Source organism: Kwoniella dejecticola, chromosome 2, assembly GCF_000512565.2.
Source record: "Kwoniella dejecticola CBS 10117 chromosome 2, complete sequence".
Classification (NCBI taxonomy): Eukaryota; Fungi; Basidiomycota; class Tremellomycetes; order Tremellales; family Cryptococcaceae; genus Kwoniella; species Kwoniella dejecticola.
In genome coordinates this window covers 1,648,786-1,668,341 of record NC_089302.1, presented here as the reverse complement: position 1 = coordinate 1,668,341, position 19,556 = coordinate 1,648,786, and the positions used below count along the sequence as shown (strand labels likewise).

The 19,556-nt window shown below is 48.4% G+C and overlaps 5 protein-coding genes across 5 annotated transcripts; 4 read left to right on the top strand and 1 right to left on the bottom strand.

Annotated features, from left to right (window-relative positions):
* Positions 1 to 21: 21 nt before the first annotated feature.
* I303_102054 (uncharacterized protein) lies at positions 22 to 4,286 on the top strand (the record flags this gene model as incomplete). The annotated part of the gene is made up of 17 exons (XM_018405160.1): positions 22 to 107; positions 176 to 293; positions 402 to 556; positions 630 to 741; positions 807 to 910; positions 964 to 1,034; positions 1,095 to 1,162; positions 1,216 to 1,669; positions 1,728 to 1,799; positions 1,854 to 2,324; positions 2,377 to 2,495; positions 2,551 to 2,727; positions 2,787 to 2,890; positions 2,968 to 3,632; positions 3,703 to 3,852; positions 3,932 to 4,176; positions 4,245 to 4,286. 17 exons carry the CDS (start codon positions 22 to 24, stop codon positions 4,284 to 4,286), a joined length of 3,213 nt encoding a protein of 1,070 aa, XP_018265441.1.
* Positions 4,287 to 4,929: 643 nt separating this feature from the next.
* Positions 4,930 to 12,465, top strand: I303_102053 (uncharacterized protein; the record flags this gene model as incomplete). The annotated part of the gene is made up of 5 exons (XM_018405161.1): positions 4,930 to 6,165; positions 6,257 to 6,346; positions 6,421 to 7,981; positions 8,049 to 8,309; positions 8,369 to 12,465. 5 exons carry the CDS (start codon positions 4,930 to 4,932, stop codon positions 12,463 to 12,465), a joined length of 7,245 nt encoding a protein of 2,414 aa, XP_018265442.1.
* Positions 12,466 to 13,104: 639 nt separating this feature from the next.
* I303_102052 (actin-like protein ARP6) lies at positions 13,105 to 15,348 on the top strand (the record flags this gene model as incomplete). The annotated part of the gene is made up of 10 exons (XM_018405162.1): positions 13,105 to 13,187; positions 13,372 to 13,486; positions 13,545 to 13,613; positions 13,687 to 13,810; positions 13,885 to 14,029; positions 14,092 to 14,247; positions 14,352 to 14,599; positions 14,691 to 14,826; positions 14,883 to 14,945; positions 15,024 to 15,348. The coding sequence occupies 10 exons, from the start codon at positions 13,105 to 13,107 to the stop codon at positions 15,346 to 15,348; spliced, it is 1,464 nt and encodes a 487-aa protein (XP_018265443.1).
* A 525-nt stretch (positions 15,349 to 15,873) lies between these two features.
* On the top strand, positions 15,874 to 17,466 carry I303_102051 (uncharacterized protein; the record flags this gene model as incomplete). Its single annotated transcript, XM_018405163.2, has 10 exons — positions 15,874 to 16,074; positions 16,167 to 16,227; positions 16,289 to 16,340; positions 16,404 to 16,458; positions 16,528 to 16,615; positions 16,684 to 16,837; positions 16,924 to 17,175; positions 17,251 to 17,264; positions 17,326 to 17,396; positions 17,458 to 17,466. 10 exons carry the CDS (start codon positions 15,874 to 15,876, stop codon positions 17,464 to 17,466), a joined length of 957 nt encoding a protein of 318 aa, XP_018265444.2.
* A 472-nt stretch (positions 17,467 to 17,938) lies between these two features.
* On the bottom strand, positions 17,939 to 19,149 carry I303_102050 (uncharacterized protein; the record flags this gene model as incomplete). Its single annotated transcript, XM_018405164.1, has 2 exons — positions 17,939 to 18,466; positions 18,577 to 19,149. 2 exons carry the CDS (start codon positions 19,147 to 19,149, stop codon positions 17,939 to 17,941), a joined length of 1,101 nt encoding a protein of 366 aa, XP_018265445.1.
* Positions 19,150 to 19,556: the final 407 nt, after the last annotated feature.

Below are 19,556 nucleotides of genomic sequence, written 5' to 3'. Positions count from 1 at the left end.
ACGAAGGCGACGTCGATCAGAATGGCCGAAGCTGACTCAAGCGCTATCACCTCTATACCATGTCATTTGAGCGGAGTGACGAGGGTTTGCTTCTCGCCTGATGGATCGTAAGCCCAGCTTCCTGAACGACTCTATATCGCCCATGAAGCTGATTCGTTCTGGGTTCTTTATACAGAACGATCTTCACTGGAGGATCTGATTGCTTGGTACGGATACATAAAGCGGATAACCCGGACTCGGAACCTGGATTTCACGATAATCATACCGATGCAGTCACTTCTCTGACCTGTTCTGTGAGTCTACTTCCACTTATCATCGTTCAGCTGACACATATTCTTTGGCCCTGATGGAAAGCTAAGAAGCAGCCCAGCTGACGCTCTGATGGCTTCATCTCCTTGCAGAAAACCAATCTCATAACAGCATCCGAAGACAACATCGCTCGGATATTTTCGTACCCTGAGAACGAATTCACAGGTTTCTTGACTCGGAGTTCGGGTGTACCGATTAGATGGGTCAGTGTAGATAGTTCTGGAGAGAGGGTTGCGGTCTGTAGCGAGTGAGTGTGGAGAATCAGCTGTGAAGAATTGGATGAGTTCAGACAGCTGAAACTTCCCTCACAAATTGGGCAGCGATCTACTGGTGAAGATTGTCAATGTGCAAGATACGACTAGAGTCGCCTTGCTTTCTGATAGTAACAAATCAGTCAGATCAGCGACATGGGATCCAAGTGGAAAGTATCTTGTGAGTCAGTTTCCGGCCTGATGTGAATCATGGGCGGCTTTAGCTGAAGTGTGATTTCCGATTAGACTACGGCATCGTGCGACGGGAAGTTGAAAGTCTACGATACGACGTCAAGCACGCCGATATGTCTAAAGATCATGGAAGGAGTCATCGGGTCCAGCGAAGCCGAGTAAGTCCTGCCAAAAGCGATTTTTCAATCGAATTGACAGATTCGTGAGATAGGTCGAATGTGTCTTGCTATGCTGCTTGGCATCCGGCTGGTAACTACTTCGCCGTACCCTTACGGACGAACGGTGAGTTGAGTCTGCCCTGCTGGTCTCTGTGATCGAGCAGAGAGTTGATGAAATGCTCAGATATCGGGATAATAAGTAAAGAAGGATGGAGCAAGCAGACAACGTTCACGCATGACGGGCCAAAGGCGGTAAGCTATCCAATCCTCTCTAATGGGTCAATAGCTGACATTCTGTGCTTTAGCCTGTTGGCGAGCTTGCATGGTCGCCAAATGGGAAATACCTTGCCTCGTCGTCAAACACAACTATATACATCTGGGCAACTGATACCCGTCAGGTCATAGCCAAATACACTAATTCGGCAGGTGCTATCTCGGGACTTTGTTTCTCGCCGAAATCCAATCTGATAGCGTATACCTCGCTGGACGGATCCTTCCATCGATGGTCAAATCCTATTCCCGACAACCTGCCTAACCCGTATAGTACAGCAAGAGAAGAAGCCAAGAATCTCGATAAGCTGTTAGATGACGAATTTGGGGATGACGAGGTTGATATGGAGGAAAAAGGGGAAGATCTGGATCATGACGAGAACGATCTGTTCGGTGATGATGGATGGATCGTAGATGATGTAGGCGGCGGTCAAGGATATGGAAAGGATGATGATGAGCGGAAATGGAGCAATGGAAGGACCGAAGTCGGTAAGTCCACTTTCATAACTGCTGCACAAGAGGGTATATCAGCTGATGTTGTCAACAGTCAATGTGACCAAGGCCCAGGCATCTTTCACGCCGGGAAGCACGGAGTTCAGAAGCAAAAAACGATATCTTGGTAGGTGGGAACCTCTCGAGGACCGCCGTGGGGTATAAGCTGATGGCGTTCTAGCTTTCAACATGATCGGAGTGATTGACGTGACGGACCAAGAAACCCATAACGTGGTTAACGTGGAATTCCATGATAAGTCGACAAGAAGGGGATATCATTTCCAAGACCACAATAAATATACGATGGCATCATTGGGTGAACAAGGAGTAGTGTACGCTTCGAAGTCTGAAGGCGTAGAATCGCCGTCTTCCGTGTATTATCGCCCATACGACTCATGGGCTTCCCAATCCGACTGGTCGGTCTCGTTGCTTGCCGGAGAAGATGCCATTGCAGTGGCGGCAGGCGGAGGTCCGAGTGCGGAAGGGGGCCTCGGCAGCGTGATCGTCGCGACTAGTAATGGATACGTCCGCTTCTTTACGGCGAGCGGTCTGCAGAGATACATATGGAGACTAGGAGAGGACGTTGTGGCTATGGCTGCAGGTCGAGATAAGGTCATTGTAGTCCATCGGGAAGGTGGAACCAGTTTAGACGGTAAGTCGCTCAATGTGATTCGCAAAATCTTGCTTACACGCTGGGTGATCAGGATGTCAGAATTTGAGATACTCTTTGATGGATTTGGAGACATTTGAAATACTGCAAGAAGGAAGGGTGCCTTTGCCGAAGAAGGTCACTTTGAAATGGCTCGGATTCACCTCGGACGGGGTAAGCTTTTGTCATCCGTCACCGTAGGCTCTCGAGCTGATCAAGCTTTCGATAGGTGCCTGCAATGTATGATTCAGCTGGATTACTTTCAACTTTGGACAGGTATAGAAGGCCAGGACAAGCACGATGGATACCACTGCTAGATACCACATCTTTGCGGAAAGAAGGCAGGCAAGAGAGCTATTGGCCCGTCGGGGTCACTTCTTCGCATTTCTCATGTATCATACTGAAGGTGGGTTCAGAATCCTCGATTCTTGCGAATAAAAGTGCTAAATCGTTATGTCTATCCAGGGATCAGAGAAAGAACCGTGGTTCCCTCGTCCGCTCATACAGGAAATTGAGATGCACATGCCTTTGCTGAATATGGACAATCAACAGGGTAAACTCGAGGAGAGGTATGTTTGTTTCACTCGCTCTACTGTAATTTGGCAGGATGTCGCTGATGTCAAGCACTCGCTTCTACCACTTGCAGTCTGGTCAGAGGTCATTTGACATTATCGACGATAACCGACTCTGTCGATCCGGATATCGAATACCAAATCAAGGAGAAAGAAGTCTCCATCGACAAAGAATATCTGCAATTGGTCCAGATAGCTTGTAAAGCGGACAATCTGCAGAGAGCCTTAGACGTGGCCAGGTTGATGCACAATCCAGGAACGATAGAAGCGGCTGCAAAAGTCGCTGCTTTCTACCATCTCCCGGGCTTACAAGAACGTATTGTCGCCGTTAAAACAGAAAAGGAACGTCGAAAACGGGAACAGAAGAGGATCAAACCTCGAGGATCGGACTACCCTGTTCATACGCCAGCTTCATTACCTATCCCATCAAGTGCCAACGGGTCGTCATCTTCTAAGAGCTTCACAAGTGATTTCGCCCCGCGAGCTGGAGGCAGTAGGCGGTCTTTTGGAGGAGTGAACAGAGATGCTACGCCGATATCGTCTGCGCACAATGAGACCTACATACCGGAGACTCCGGGAGAAGACGATTCACAAACTCCCGCACTGGAAGCAGAAGAAGATGTGACTCAAGATCAACAGTCGGTATCGCCCGTTGCCAAGCGAAGGAAATTGGACGATGATGAGGGTTTTGCCATACCTCAAGCTAGACAAAAGGACAAAGAGGATTTCCCATTCCCTAGTGAGTCCATCACTCAGACATCACATGGCAGATTGAATGAGATTTGTAGCTGAACAGGGATTGATGTCAGATGCAGCACCGAAAAATCCATTCGCGAAGAAAGCAATGGGATCGAATCCCTTTGCCAAACCTGCGAGTGGTTCTAAACCGCTAGACCAAGTCAAGTCCACGAGCTTCTTCGACAGAGTCGACGATATCAATATGAGCGGAGCGCCAAAGAGTACGTCTAGCAGATATCTTCTTGTTGCAGGTCGTATGACTCCTGTCCAGTGGCTGAACTGGCGTTCACTTTGTTTCAGCTTCGGGCAAACCCAAGGCGATGTCCAAGGGATCGAAAGGGAAAGAAAGCCATGGATTGGGGAAACAAACTACCTTGTTCGGAGCAGGAATGACTAAACAACCACAACGACCCCCTGCTGCACCTTTACCGCAGACCACCGCCGATTCATTTGTTTCTACGGAGACTGAGGGAGATTATGAGGAAACTCAATTAGAGGACGAAGAGACTGTCGACAGTAGACCTGGTATTTTGGAAGAAAGCAATGTAGGTCCACGACTCACAGAGATCGCTTCATACTTGGGAAAATAGCTGACAACTCTGCGGGCGAATAGGTACAAGAGACTCTGAGTCCTGGTGAGATGGACATAGAGTAGATCTGCATACCTGCCTTTCACCATTATCACGCTTTCTGGCCTATCTCGCTTGCCTGAACACTGTATGTATGCATAGGATCTACCTTCTCTCCCATACTAACAAAGTGGAATTATGCTTGAGGACCTAGTTTGAGTGGCGCTAACGAGTTATTACTACACTGAATCCGTTTGAGAGACACACTCCACCTCACTGGCTTGTCCTGGATAGATAATTGATCAAGCCCCGGGCCACCAAAGGAGACACAAATCTCTGATTTAGCGTGAAGTCACTCGAAACACTTGAAGCATATCCATTGATGCCGATCGTCCTTTCTCATATTGACTCGATTGGACCGTCCTTTGACGATCAGGTCCTGACAACGCAATATCAGGTCAATTCGGGTTTCACTGGGATAGCATGTTTCTTAGGCCCAGTACGCATTGCTGATCCATCCTATTATTCGTCTGCCGTCTATCTCTACAAGTCAACCAACATCACTATCTTGACTAGAAGTCATCTGAGAAAAAATACATCAATCACACTCATTATAGACTGACTTATATCACTGACCGACAAAGAATAGCTGGAAATACATACTTTATAATCACAAAGGCTCAGGCCAGCCAAACCTGACTTCAAACCCACTACATACCAGCCTTCAAAATGGCGAATCCCGACGCAGCTGCCCGCGAGGCGATCACCATCGTAGGGGTCATTGGCGCTTTCTTGCTTTTCTCTCTTTTCACTTGGGCGTTCAAACGAAACAAGAATGCCAAAGCCAAAGCCAAGGACAAGGATGAAGATGGGAGGAAAGATCGGAAGAGGTCCAAAGATGATTATGAGAAAGACAGGAAAAAGAAAAACAGAGAGCGAGACGAGAAAGATAAGAATAAGCATCGAGACGATGACGGTCGAAAGAAGAAGAATGAAGATGGCGGATCCGATAGGGAGAAACCTAAACCACCTGAATCTCCCGCATCAACCAAATTCGACCCGAATAAACCTTTCGACGATGACGATGATGACGATGCTATTCCTACTATTCCTGCCAATTTCCAGAATCCGCTGAACTCCATGATGAATTCGAATTTCCAACTAGCTCCTGATATTCGATTGGGTGTACAAAACAACGATGGCACGCCATTCAAAGTCAAGTTCCACGACACACCCACCACTTCCACATTCACGCCACATCCGGGCACATCTAATACTCAGCCTGGTCATGGTCATGGCAATGGTGGCTGGGGTGGACCGCCTTCGGGAGGTCTTGGAGGAGGTATACAACCTGTTCCTCAAACAGCTTCGATCCCTATGAATTACTACGACGGGAATCACCAATCTGCAGGCTATGTACCTCCTTTCTTTCCTTTGGGGATGACTTCCCCTCTTACACCCAATTATACCATCCCGAGCGCTATACCTATTCTCACGAAAGAACGGATTGATCAACCTTATACTCCTGCACCAATAAAGATACCCTTTTATACCCGTATGCCCTCGCTGACGCATTCAGACTCATCGTCTTTGAGCGACGATGAGCTTATTTCGCCCCTGACGCCGATACAAGTACGTACGGCGCAATTGATACCTGATTCGATCGATCCGTTCTTCTACACCTCGGCAGAACCGACCAAAACGGCATTCAACTCTGCTGATCTTCACTACGACGACATGCCCGGAAGCGAACTCCGACCCAGAGAAGCTCAGAAACAGACCGACCCGATTGATTTGAGAGCCAGGAGACTGAGTGATTTATTGGGAGTGCCGGGATTGGGGGAATCGCTTTACCCTGCGGAAGGGGATAGGTATAACCCGACGATATTTGGGGATCTGAAGGACAGAAAGGGGAAGGAGATTCCTATTAGTCCGATCAAGGTGTCTGAGAGGATGAGTCCAATAGTGGGTACTGTATACTGTTATCTGTATCTCAATGATCTCTGTCGATAGCAGGTCAATTGTGGCGGAACGCTAAATTTGATCATGTCGTTAGGACCTGAACCCGGTTTATGTCACCGAAGAGGGCGACAAAGAGAAAATGATTGTCAAGAATCTTTCTCCGCTTGAGCCTACTTTATCACCTGTAAGTGTATGCAAGCATGGATTTTAGCCTCCCAAGCCACAAGCTAACACATCATCTTTGCTTGGATCACACAGACAAAAGCTAAGGAGAAAGCGAAACGACGCGAGAAAGCAGAGACCAACGATGGCAGAACATGGGACGAGCTCAAGGGCAGATACCTGTCCCCGAGGGCGGTCGATTTACCTACGCCCCTAGCTGAAGAAGCGAAAAAGGCAAGGCGAAACCAGAAAAAGATCGAGCAGGATGATCACGAACGAGCTCGGGCCAGGAGTTCGCGAGAGAAGGAGAAAGTGCCTCTTTCACCGGAACGCGCTAGAGATGGGAACAGGAACAGAGACAAAGTCAAAGGAATGAAAAAGCAGAGAGTAAAAGTCGTTGATAGACATACGGGTCGAGTCAAGACGGAGGAAATACTGGTGACCGATGTATCCGATATCGAACGGGAGAGTGTGCCTGAAAGAGCGAAAGCAAGAACCAAAGTGGCCGTCAGAGATGAATTGAGCGAAGGAGAAGAAGAGTACGTCCGAAATGGGAAGAAGAAGAACAAGGAGAAGCTGAGAAGGAAAGTGAGAGTTGATAGTGAGGGTGAATACGTCAGTGTCGATGAAGACGGTCAAAGGCACAAGAGGAAAGACAGGAAGAAGAGGTCGGTCTTCAGTAAAGAGGAAGAAGATGAGAGGGTGCGGAATAGAAGGCGGAAGGAGAACTTGAGAGATAGAGAAGGAGGATATTATTCCGAAGAAGAAGTGGAGACGAGGCGAAAAATCAAGCCTAAAAGAGAGAAACTTCGACATGAAAGAGCCCGAGCGAGTGTTTCGGACGAAGAGGAAGAAGAACTCTATAAGAGGTATACAGATAAGCGAGGACAACCGAAATTGAGGAAACTTCCTCGGGATGATCCGTACATTGATACCTATAGAAAGAGGGAAAGAGTCAGAGCCGGCGGCGAGGTGAGGGAGTACGAAGATGATGAATATGAGATGGATAGATTCGCGCAAGGTGGACAGGGCAAGGCTAGAAGAAGACTGCATGTCGGTCACGGATATCAAGATGAGATCCCGATGCAGAGTATACCTAATCAATATCAACACCAACAACAGCCTCAGCCTCAGCCTCAGCTTGTTCAAGCTGATCCGATCTTGGCGCAGTCACAGTTACACCGTCCACAAGCAGGTCGAGCTGCCATAGAGACGGAGATCTCAAGAGAGAATCCTGGTACCAGCCAGCTCGAAAGAGAAGAGCTGGCCCGCTTGCGCTTGGAAAAGATGGATGAAGAGGATGACTTCACTCGAAAGGGAAGAATACTCGGTAAGGGCAATAACGTCCAAGAGGAGGAAGACGATCTCAACGATGCAGATGCGGATGATGCCAAGCTCAAGAAGAAACAGAATCGCAAAGCCGGAAAAGTCGGTCTAGAAGAAGCTGATGTCGATATTGATGATGAGACGGAGCCGTCCAAGCTGGGCTCAAGACGTCGAGCCGATTCCAACGGAGAAGAAGGGCCGCATTCGAAGGCAAGTCGAAGGATGCGTGATGATGAGGTGATGAAGACCGAGTCAACCGGGGAAATCGCTTTAAACCATGCCGTGCGATCTGAGAAGCCTGTTGAGCGAACCAGAAGAAAACAAGTCACCAGTGAGTTCGCTCGTCTGGCCAGGCTTATTGTCGAGAACTTGCTGATGCTACACGGTGAATTTGTTAGTGTCTGATCCGGATCTTCCGGACGGTCCAAATGAGGAGTATCAGCAATTGCAGGCGAGACGATTCAGGCAGGGAACCGCTGATTCTGCCGACGTTGTCTCGGTGGCCGACAATAAGCTGGACGAGAAAGCAGAGATGAAGTCGAGGTCTCCCCACAGTGCTGCTCACAGCGCCGTTGATCATGTCGTTGTAAGCAAGACAGGAGTATCTCTGGTCGACGCGGAGAATAAGCCACGACATGGAGAGCAAGAGGACTCGCCGGGTGAGATCGTCTCACCAAAAGAACCTGGGATCTGTGCTGACGCTCTGAGGATCCGACAGAAAATCACGATCGCCATCATCTGCTTCGCACGAATCATCATGATGATGAAAATGCAGTGCCGTCTACTCGTGCAGCTGGATCAAAATCATCGCCTACGGACATGACTACTCGCCAAGCACCAAAGCGTAATCCGTTGGCACTCGCATATTCAGATACTCGGGACTCTCAAATACATCACAGGCGAAGAGACAGCCTAGAACCCTTGCCTTCACCCCTCAAAGCTCGAGATCGATCTTTGGGAGACAAAGAACCACGTCGAGCTGAAGTTATGGCTCGAGCGCGAAAGGAAGACAAATATGCCACATGGGAAGGCATCATCAAGCAAGAGCTGTCTATGCATGAGATCAGCAGAGATGATCGCACGATCTTGCAAGAGAAATCCATGAGACGATGGATGAAGCGTAGGGATCGGATGATGGATGGACGACTCGAGACTTTAGAGGAAGAGGTATTGAGAGATGTCGTCCGTGGGGTGGTCCAGAAATATAAGAAGAAAATCAAGGAGGACGAAATTAGTGAGCAAACCAGAGCGCAGATGCCGAAAGCTAGCAAGCATCCGGGTGTCGAAGAGCAGCAATACGACCGCCCTCCTCCTGTAAGAGCAGGACGGGAGATGCCGGCCTCTCACATGGATCAGCCACGCACAGCTCTTGGCGTCAGTGGCAAAGCCGAACGAAGGCAGAGAAGACAGCAGTCTGCGGATGATAAGCGAGAGATAGTGGATGTTTCTGATCTCAAGGATGAAGAGATAGCAGAATATGAGAAGACCGGACAATTACCAACGCAGCATCAAAGCCGCACGGAAGATATCGGAGACAGAATACCTGCCAGGCAGAAAGCAAGACCAGCGCTCAGCGACAAGCCTCATCGAGATGTGCAGGAAGGTGAACAAGACAAGCCTAGTACTCAACTGATAAGTCGCCGACGTCAACCGGTACCGGCTGAAGACGATGATGTAGGCGCTCGCTCGCCTGATGTTGTGCCACAAAATGAACGTTCAGCCAGTAATAAGAAGAAGAAGCCCCTTGCATTGTCCGACAGTCCAGATTCCGACATAGGAGGTGAAGATAGACGACTATTGACGCCGACAAATGGAAAGGCTACTTTCGCGGACGGTTTCGACGACGATGAAGAGCTTTATGGCTTCAAACCCGACGAACGAGAGCAGCAGCCAATGACTAGTGATGCAGTGAACGCTGAGGAGATGCCAAAGTCCCGCAGAAAAATCGTGCTGAACGAAAAGAAGCCGCGACACAGAAGAGATTCTGGCTACGAATCTGACAGTGGCGATCCCGCAAGTCTGCGAGGCAAAGCAGTTCCGGTCAGGGTCGATCTAGATCCCAAGGAGAAGGGCGAGGAGGTGGCTGCCCCCAAAGTCACGCCGCTCAATCCGAAAGAACAAGAAAGAGTCACATCTCCGAACAAAGTGCTAAGCCATGCTCGAAGGCAGAACTACGATGACGACGACGAGGATGATGATGGCACAGATCTGTTTGAGCATACAAGTGGAGTCGTCCCTGCTAAATATCGGGACGAGCAGCCCTACGTTGATTCACAAGAACAAGAAACGCAAAGACCACTGGCATCAGAGAACGATGTCATCCTGAAGAAAGATAAAGGCGGTATCAAGACTGTATTGACCCACAACAAAAGGAAGAAATCTGGGGAATCCGAATTATCCGAACTTTCCGACAAATCCAGAGCTCCAAGGAATAAGGAGAAATTAGAGCACTCTTTTGAGAGGGAGTCGATGCAAGACGATTTGTTTGCACACGAGTCTACCCGCGAAAACATATCCCAGAAGTCTAATTGGAATCATGACAAGTCGACCTTCGAAGGTAGCACAAAGCACGATGAGAATCGCATATGGCCTATGGACGGAGAGAATCCTATACGCGAGTTCCAACGGGACTTGCAAGTACACAAAGCGTTCATTCCCGAGACTCGCGGGCATAGCAGCGTGCAGGAGGTCTCAGACGAGGAAGGGGTTGGTCTTCGGGTAACCGAGCCTTTAAAGATCTCGCGCGAGAGAAAAGGCTCCACACCACCGAAAAGGGGTAACCAGGCGAACACCATTGACGATCCTGAAGACTCCGGACATGGGCGAGGTGCGGGTGACGTGCCAGTCAGGGACTCGAAGCCGGACAAAGATGATCTGAGAACTATGGGACATGGAAGGAGAGGCAGGGAGCCGAAGAAGGCACACAATGACGAGTCTGACGTTAGATTTCAGGATAAATCCGAGGTAGATGACATTGGCGGAGACGCGAGTCGACGTGAGATGGCTCATCGAGATCGGAGAAACGAATCGCTACTCATCAGCCCTCTCTCGCCTCGGGAAGAGAGACGAATGCTGAAAGATCGCGAAGCAAATGAAGCCAAGAGAAGAAGACGAAGAGACCAAGGTGTACCGGATCGAACGGAATACGACGTTTCTGATCTTGACAGTCCGACAGCTGTCTCCGACACCAACAGGAAAAATGTCAAGGGTACGGACAAGCAGGAAGCGGGCGTCCTGGGACACAAGACAAGGAAGGGTCGCCCCGAAGCAGTCGAAGAGGGTGCCGACGATGAGCGAACAGAGAACCAGCACAGAAGGGGGATGCGAAAGCAGGGCCAAAGAGGCAGAGATGCACTGGCGAAAGAGGAGGATGAGATGGAGATCAATAGGGGAAACGGCAAGACACGAGTACAGGCGCGACAGAGGGTTGAAGAGCTCAAGGGAGAGAAGGCACAAATTGGCGAGAGTTCCAGCGATGAAGAAGACGAACAGCCCAAGAATGAGAAAAGGCAACGTGGTGAAAGAGATGAGAAGCGGAGAAAATTCCAAGAATTGAAAGGCGAGAAACCTCAGATTGAGGACTCGTCAAGCGATGAAGATTTCACAGCAGACAGACCTGGAGCTGTGGCTCATAGAAGGCGACAAGAAGGCAAGGCGGACAATAAGGAAGAGCGCAACCAAAATCTAGAGAGAACTCAGCGTGAGACGAACAACGAGCGAGATCGACGAGATCCGCGTAAAATCACTGGGAACGGCAATGGTATAGACTCCGACGATAGCTCTGACGAGGAAGAATTGGGCAGGACAAGATCCCATCAGCGAGATGGAAGTCCGCGTCATGTTGAACGGGAGGCAGCTAACGGGTCTGCGACAAAATCGAAGGCCAACCGATGGCAGTATCCTGCAGAGATCAAGTCACCCGAACCTGTCAGTAGAAAGGTTAGGACTGGATCAGACAAGCGATATGAGGACGATGACGATGAGTTCAGGGAGTACCACGTTAACCCTATATCTTGGCGCCCTACCGTTCACTTGCGAGCCGCATGGCAGATCCTAAAAAACGCTCCTATATGGTCGACTATCTCCCTGATTGGCTTATTCTTATATGTTGAAATCACGAGACAACTATTCTCTTTATTGGCCATATCTTCCGGATCGGTCTCGGTGGCTCCCACCACGTCAAGTGGCTTGTCCAAACGAGCTACAACGACCGATGATCTAGGATTCGATATCAAATTGACCAATACCCTCTTCTCCAGCATGATCAGCACCAATGGTTTGGAATCAACATCGTTCTTCATCTTTATCAGTTTCTGGAACGTTATCTGTATACCCATTGTAGGGTATCTGATCTACGTCACCCTCGAAGCATCTTCGAGCCCGCACGATAAGCGGCGATCGAAATCGTGGATATTGTGGAAGATCCGACGATTACTCAAGATCTCGACTCGGGTCATACTTCTCGATAGGCGCATTGACGGGCCAAGAAAATTCATCCGCCGGGTGACTTGGTACACTCTAGCCAGATCATTGATCTTCCTCGGTCAGCTGGTGGCTACTGTTCTGGTATTTAGACAAACTACGAGCTTAGCGTTTCTGTCTGGTCAAGGTCAAGGTCAATCGACTTCGTTCTCGATTCTCGGGGATGTGACGGCGACTCAAGACACATTATCCGAACTGAACCAAAATTTGAGCAATCCTCAGGTTTTCGCAATTGTCAATTTCGTGTTCATGTTCCTCTTACTAAATCTCTCAATGGGATGGTACATCCTCTTGAACTCCAGCTCAAAATCACCCCTTCGAGAAGCACGATGAGCGACTGAGCTCCCTGAATGGTCGATTTGACGGCGAGAAATGGAGGGACAGGAAGTGTCCTCAAGTGTTGATGGCCGAAGGATGATCGGAGGTGATGGAAATTGAGTTTGGCTAATCTTCTGTGCTCCATAGCTAATCATTGTATGTAGTCTGCACGTTGTACTAAGGATCATTTAACAGATATCCACGTTACGTACTCGTACATATCAGCTCCACTCGCGAGTACTGGGACATGGACGCCACGGTTGATGATGGAGTGACGACATTCTTATCCATCGCTCAGCTGGCAGGTGTGTGAGCTTAAATGCACATCAGATTTTGCAGAACGTCTTCTGGAAGAGAACCTCAACGATACAGCTATGCAGCCTCACTAGACCTTACTTGTAGACAAAAAATGGACGCACGGACGTGCACTGGCATCGATCGCTTTTCCGTCGGAAGCAGGTGACCGAATTCATTCGCGAATTCGCGAACCGACGTTTGTTGATGTTTTCGATATCTGAGTGTAATAATAATGACTCCCTAATAGCAATTTACAAGTATCACTAAGACCTTCTGCCCCCGCTTCTACCCGAGTCCAACTTCGGAAAACCATCACACACCCAGGTACAGGAACATGCAGGCGATATAGCATTAAATATGACCACCCCGCCTATAGTGATATTGGATAATGGGGCATACGAGATCAAAGCTGGAATCAGTGGGGTGGACGAGGAGCCGAGGTACGTCCGAGCATGTATCTGCGCTCTTCAGCTCTTCCGACGTATGATATGTCAGCAATCATGAACCAGAGCCTGCTCGACGCCTCTTTGTCTCACTACTCCTTAATTTCTCACTGCGCCATACCGAAGGGTGTTATATGGGAGACCAACGCTGAAATAAATCATGCGTGATGAACAATTGTAGGAGGTTCCCTAACTCGATAGCTCGTTCACGTACCGAGAAGCAAGTATATGTAAGCGATGAGATTGACCGGTGCAAGGATCTGAGTGGTATAGTCTACCGAAGGCCTTTCGAAAAAGTGAGCTGTCATCATCTGACCGGATTCACAAACACAGCTGATGGGATCTACACTGCAGGGGATGCTGGTAAATTGGGATGCGGAAAAGGTCATTTGGGACAGGGTGTTTTCGCCAGCAGGACTCAACGTAAGCTTTTGGCTTTCTTGTATGGGACCTAATCACCTGAAGAGTGCTGATGGCATATATGACAATCTTGCAGATTAACCCTACCGAGTCCAGTTTATTAGTGACAGAACCGTATTTCAACCTACCGAACATAGCAGAAACATACGATCAGATGGTATTTGAAGAATGGGAATTCCAAAGTTATTTCAGGTGTACTCGTGAGCTCAGCTGTATATGGTCCGATCAGCATGATTTGGGCGTCCAGCTGAAGATGTGACTGTCCCCGTTTCAGCCGCCGCTCTGATACCGTATGGAGGACTTTTCGAGAATGAAAGCTTTATTCCGCCCGAATGTACGATTCTCGTCGATGTGGGATACTCTTCTACGCATGTGATACCCTTGAGAGATGGCCAGATAATCTGGGATCACGTCAAAAGGTATTTCACTCCCAACTGTCACTTGAGGCTCGATCACTGTGCTGATGAAACCCAAAATGTAGGATCGATGTAGGCGGTAAACTGTTGACGAATCACTTGAAACACCTCATATCGTTCAGACAATGGAATATGATAGATCAAACGCATGTCGTCAACGACGTGAGGGAAGCATGTGGGTATGTGAGTATGGATTGGAGAAAGGACTTGGAGCTGTGCAAGTGAGTATCATCTGAGCGCTCCAGAGTTGAGAAGGTGACAGCCAACTTCTGTCATTCACACAACTAGTCGGGGCCGCTAACGATTCTGTATTACCACTTTGTAGGCAGAACCCGAGGACGAATCCCATAGTACAAGAATACGTCTTACCGGATTTCTCATCCCGCTCGACATCGCGAACTGGATACATACGGTCGGGGCCCAATGCCCAGATACCTGATCCTGAATCGTCCAAACAGCCAGAACAGGCTAATGGACATGGAAAGCTAGCGGAGGAGGATGAAGAGCAGATTTTGATCATGGGTAATGAGCGATTTGCGGGACCGGAATTGCTTTTCAATCCTTCTGATATAGGTGTGTTATCGATCTCACAGTCATCCTCCCTGTTCAGCATGATTACATGCTACATTGTATTTTGTGCTAAAACTGGTAAACCATCCATCAGGATTAGAACAGTCTGGACTGCCCGAAACTATCGCTCGTGTCATCTCGTGCATGCCAGAAGAGCTTCGAGGGATGTACTGGGCTCATATTGGTATTTTTGGTGGTTTGGGTAATATCGACGCACTAGGAGAACGACTGTAAGATATCGCTTTCAACTGCCTGGCCTTCGCAAATGATTGACTCCCTGGGATAGGGAACGGGATTTACAAGCTCTGTGCCCGGTGGACTATGAGATTGGGATATATGAAGCGTTCGAGTACGTGAAGGTCGTCTTTTGAACCGTTAAAACGCAACAAGAGAACCTACGCTGACTAAGGACGAAAAACTGCTGTAGCCCTGCATCACCACCATATGTAGCTGCTACTACACTGACTGCATCAGAGATCTACTTGTCCACCTACCCGGTGACCCGGGCGGAGTATCAGGAACATGGCTCGTCCATATGCAGACGACGATTCGGTGGTCCGGCATATAACGTCAATCCGCCCGGATTCACTAGCGGGGAAATGGGAGGAGAGGTAGATGAGGACGAAAGAGAAAGAAGGTATGCTATGGGTCTGGAAAGCAAGAAAGGGAAAGGCAAAAAGAGGAAAGAGGAGGAAGAGGTCATCAGTGGGAATTGGGGTGGAAGGAGAAGGAGGGCAGGAGGGTTGTTGTAATCCTGCATACATGTATGATCGTATCTCTATCCTTCTGCACCACCCTTTGATGCTGGACATAATCAAATCTGCATCGACAAGTCACTTGCTGGCTCTTGCTTGGTACTAGAGGAATTGGCGATCACCTTTCATAGGCTGACTTTATTTCCAGTACCGGCCAAGCATTGGTCGATCAAATAGGGGGATGTGATGTAAATGACCCTGAATTGACTTGAGTACTGCGGATATCAGGCTCACTTTCCGATGACGATCATACGGGCTTTAGCGTACTCGTATAGCCACTTGCTTTACCCGGGGTCCACCAATTCAAAGCAAAGTTCCAACGCGACATGACATTTCATCCATTCTCCATACTCACACCATATCATTAATACCTTTGTCAATATACCTATACACCTTGCTCTCCACTTGCATCCATCAGAGCTAGCATCGGTGAGTCGGTTGACACGGTCTACGTCGTGCATATACATGAGAAATATCTGATGGTGTCAGCTGGTACTTGATCATCCTCGTTTGTAGTCCGACATGTCGCAACGAATCCACCTGAACCCCAATGCTCAGCGCCAACAACCTATGATGGGTATGCAAGGCGGTGGATATACCCCCGATCCAATCTCGCGACCCTCGAACACGTCGAACTACGGTAATGGCTCTTCGGATGATATGCTGGGTAAGGTACAAGCGTACACGAGTAAGATTGAGGATCTGATCGAGGCTTATACTCAGGTGAGACGGCGCTCCTTTCTTCAGCTTGAATCAGATCATCGCGCTGCTGCGACTTCAGCGCCTCATGAAGCTGATGTTGCATGAAACTATAGCCCATCAGACCATACGTACCTGCCATGGCTAGATTCTTGATCGTCGTTACTTTCCTCGAAGGTGAGCTTTTCGACACTTTCTTCCGGCAAAGAAAGCTTCAGCTCACAGGATGGTTGTATAGACGCACTTCGAATTCTCACCCAATGGTCTGATCAACTTTGGTACCTTCAAAAGTAGGTTCGATGTCAGCTTTCGCGAGCGAATTTGCCTTTAGCTGATGAACTCGTTTCTGACAGACACCGACGATTCCCATGGGGTCTATCTCACTTATTCCTCCTTATCAACGTGTTCGTAAGTAGCCATTGCAGCTGCTACTCAATCTATGAAGCGGAATGAGTTCAACAGCTGATACCCTTATAGGCTATGTTAGGAGGATCATTCGGTGTCATCGGCAAGAGATTCCCTGATTACTCGGTCTTCTGTTTACTTGGTGTAGTCGTTGCTCAGGGTCAGTCAGCTATCATCCACAGGCCGAATAGTCGTTGAGAGCTGATTGTTTGATGCGTGATGAATCAGGCCTGGGCTATGGACTCCTCTTCGACCTATCTTTCTTCCTCAGAAACCTGAGTGTCATCGGTGGATTACTTATGGTCCTTTCTGATTCGCTTCAAAACAAGAAGAAATTGTTTGCTGGATTACCTACTCTTAGCGAAACTGATCGAAGGAAGTAGTAAGTCCAGCTGCCCTCATTACTCATCACTGGAACATCGCAAGGGAAAGGGACTGATGCAACCGCTGGCTGGTGCTTGTACTCAGCTTCCAATTGGCCGGACGAATCCTCCTTATCTTCCTATTCATCGGATTCATCTTCCAGGGCTCATGGTCCTTCGCCCGGGTGATCGTCTCCATCGTCGGATTGGGAGCGTGTATAATGGTAGCTGTTGGATTCAAGGCTAAATGGTCTGCGACTTTCCTTGTGGTGCTCTTGAGCGTCTTCAATGTATTCATCAACAATTGGTGGTCTGTACATTCTGCTCATCCTCAACGAGACTTCCTTAAGTACGACTTGTGAGTCTCCAGCTATCTGTGTTTGCGCTGTTCATTTAGTAGCTCAAGCTGATGTATTTTATGGTCATCTCACAGCTTCCAGACTCTTTGTAAGCTAACCAACCCCTCAAAAAGTTGCGGATGAAAAGCTGATTATACGGTGCATTGCAGCTATCGTCGGCGGTTTGTTGTTACTTGTCAACATCGGTCCAGGAGGATTCTCAGTGGACGAGAAGAAGAAGGTCAGTCGTCAGTCGAATCAGGGGCTAGCACTTGGCTGACGACCGAATCAATGGTTCATAGGTCTACTAAATCACGCATCTCGACAAACGATATTAATCCTTGACACAAGCGTTGCTTGAAAGTAGGAAGTATGCGAACGGATGAAAGCGAGGAAGACAGGCAAACATTTGTGATTTCAGTGCAAACGGGGAGGAAAAGCAATATGTGGAGATGCAAGAAGGAAGGCTTCAATCAGGAGCTGTGAAACACAAATTCTCAATATGCATGATACCATTCAACCATATGCGAGCAGCTTTATCATGAAAAGCATTCGAGTTAATCGTATATACAACTAGTTGAAATCAAACAAGCTAAGCAAAGTTATGAGCAAAAGCACTATATACAACCTCACACGTCAAGTCCTGTTATAGATTCCAAATATGCCTTGACCGCATCAATCGTTCATTCGGAAAGCGCGATAAATCGAAAGTCAAAATCGAAAGATCGAACGTCTGTCTCGCCTTCTACTATCAAATGATATGCTAGAGGCGTTTCTTCGTCCCTATTCTATGTCCATCGCGTCGAAGGCTTCCCAATCGACCTGTCCATCCATGTCCATATCCATGTCTATGTCTATGTCCACGTTTGTCGAGGGTCCACCTATGGGAGGAATTTGTTGTGTTTGTGGATGGTGAGGGAGAAAATGAGATTCCACCTGATCTGCGAAATTGATATCTTCTAGATCCCTCTCTTGCTCTTCTGCTAAAGCAGCTTCTCTTTCCCATTCCTCCTCCTCGTGTATCTGTCGAGGTGTCAAGTTGATCAATTGGGTAGATTCTGTTCTTAGGGGATTCTTCTTGATAGGCGAAGAATCCATATTGTGATCCCTCTGATTCTGGAAGTGGACATTACCATCGTCATTGGCGGTGTCGAGACGATTCATCAATTCCCTCTCTTCCCTCTCGAGATTGAGCAACTCGTCCTCCATATCAGGTAATAGGGGATCAGAACCGCCCGTTTCGAGTTCGTGCGATTGTAAAGTCGCATGTTGGGTTTTCTTCCTTTGCAGAATCACCAATCGGCGGAATATCTATTTGGCGCGGAGAAAGAAGACATTAGGTCATCATTAGCAGGTCAAGTCGGCTTTGACTGGAAAGGTAGACGAGAGATCAGAGATCATTGAACAATGAACTAGCTCACCTCTTCATCATCCTCTTGAGCTTTTCGATCAGCCTCTTCCTCCTCTTCAACACTCATCTCTCTCCTATTCGCACTCGCATCTATTCCGCGTCGCTTATCTATATTACCCTCTCGTTGGGATTTGCGCCTTTCACGCTCTTCCACTCTCCGGCTGAATTTTTCTCGCCACATCAGACCTTCTGTCGGTGTTGTCCCCTCTGAAAACAGATCCGATGCACCTCCATACCCACCCCTATTGCCACCCCCGTGGGCGCTTCGTCTTCCACTTCCACTTCCACCACGGCTGCTTGTACTACTTCCGCTCTTGCTGCCGCTAGAAGCGGCGAATGGTCGGCCGTGGGAATTGGGAATAGGCGATGATTTCCTGGATGATGGACGGCTATACCGTGTGGACAATAATGGTCCGCCACTGGTTGAGGTTGAGTTTAGAGAATGTCGATATGAAGGAAGAGAGAATGACTGATATTGAGATGTCCTTGAGCTCAAGGATGGTGCGGGTTGAGGTGTAGGAGATGAGAGTGGATCGGAAGATGTATTGGGATTCAAGGGTGATGAAGAGCGGGGAGTGGACATTGTGTAAGGCGATAAAGCGAGGATCATCCTGTGGCTATGCAGAGTCGCTGTGTATTCGATACCGGAAGTAATTGTGATTTGTAATATTCCTGTCAAGTTTGATTGAGAGGATATTGAGATGAGATGGGCTGAAATGCAATTATGCAGTCAAGTTAGATATATGGATGATATCGAACGAAGAATCATCGACTATTCAACCATAGCCCCTACGCACTGACGCGTGTGATCTTGAACATTACAAATCACGTGACTGCCAGTCCGCTTGTATGAGGGTATGAGCCTCGCGACGCGTCGTAAATTGCCGTCGAGGAAAAGAGAACATGAGGAATAATGTGTCAAGGTGATGTCAACCGATCATCCATCCATCCTCTCAACCACTGATCAACGTCTGATACTCTGACTTCCTT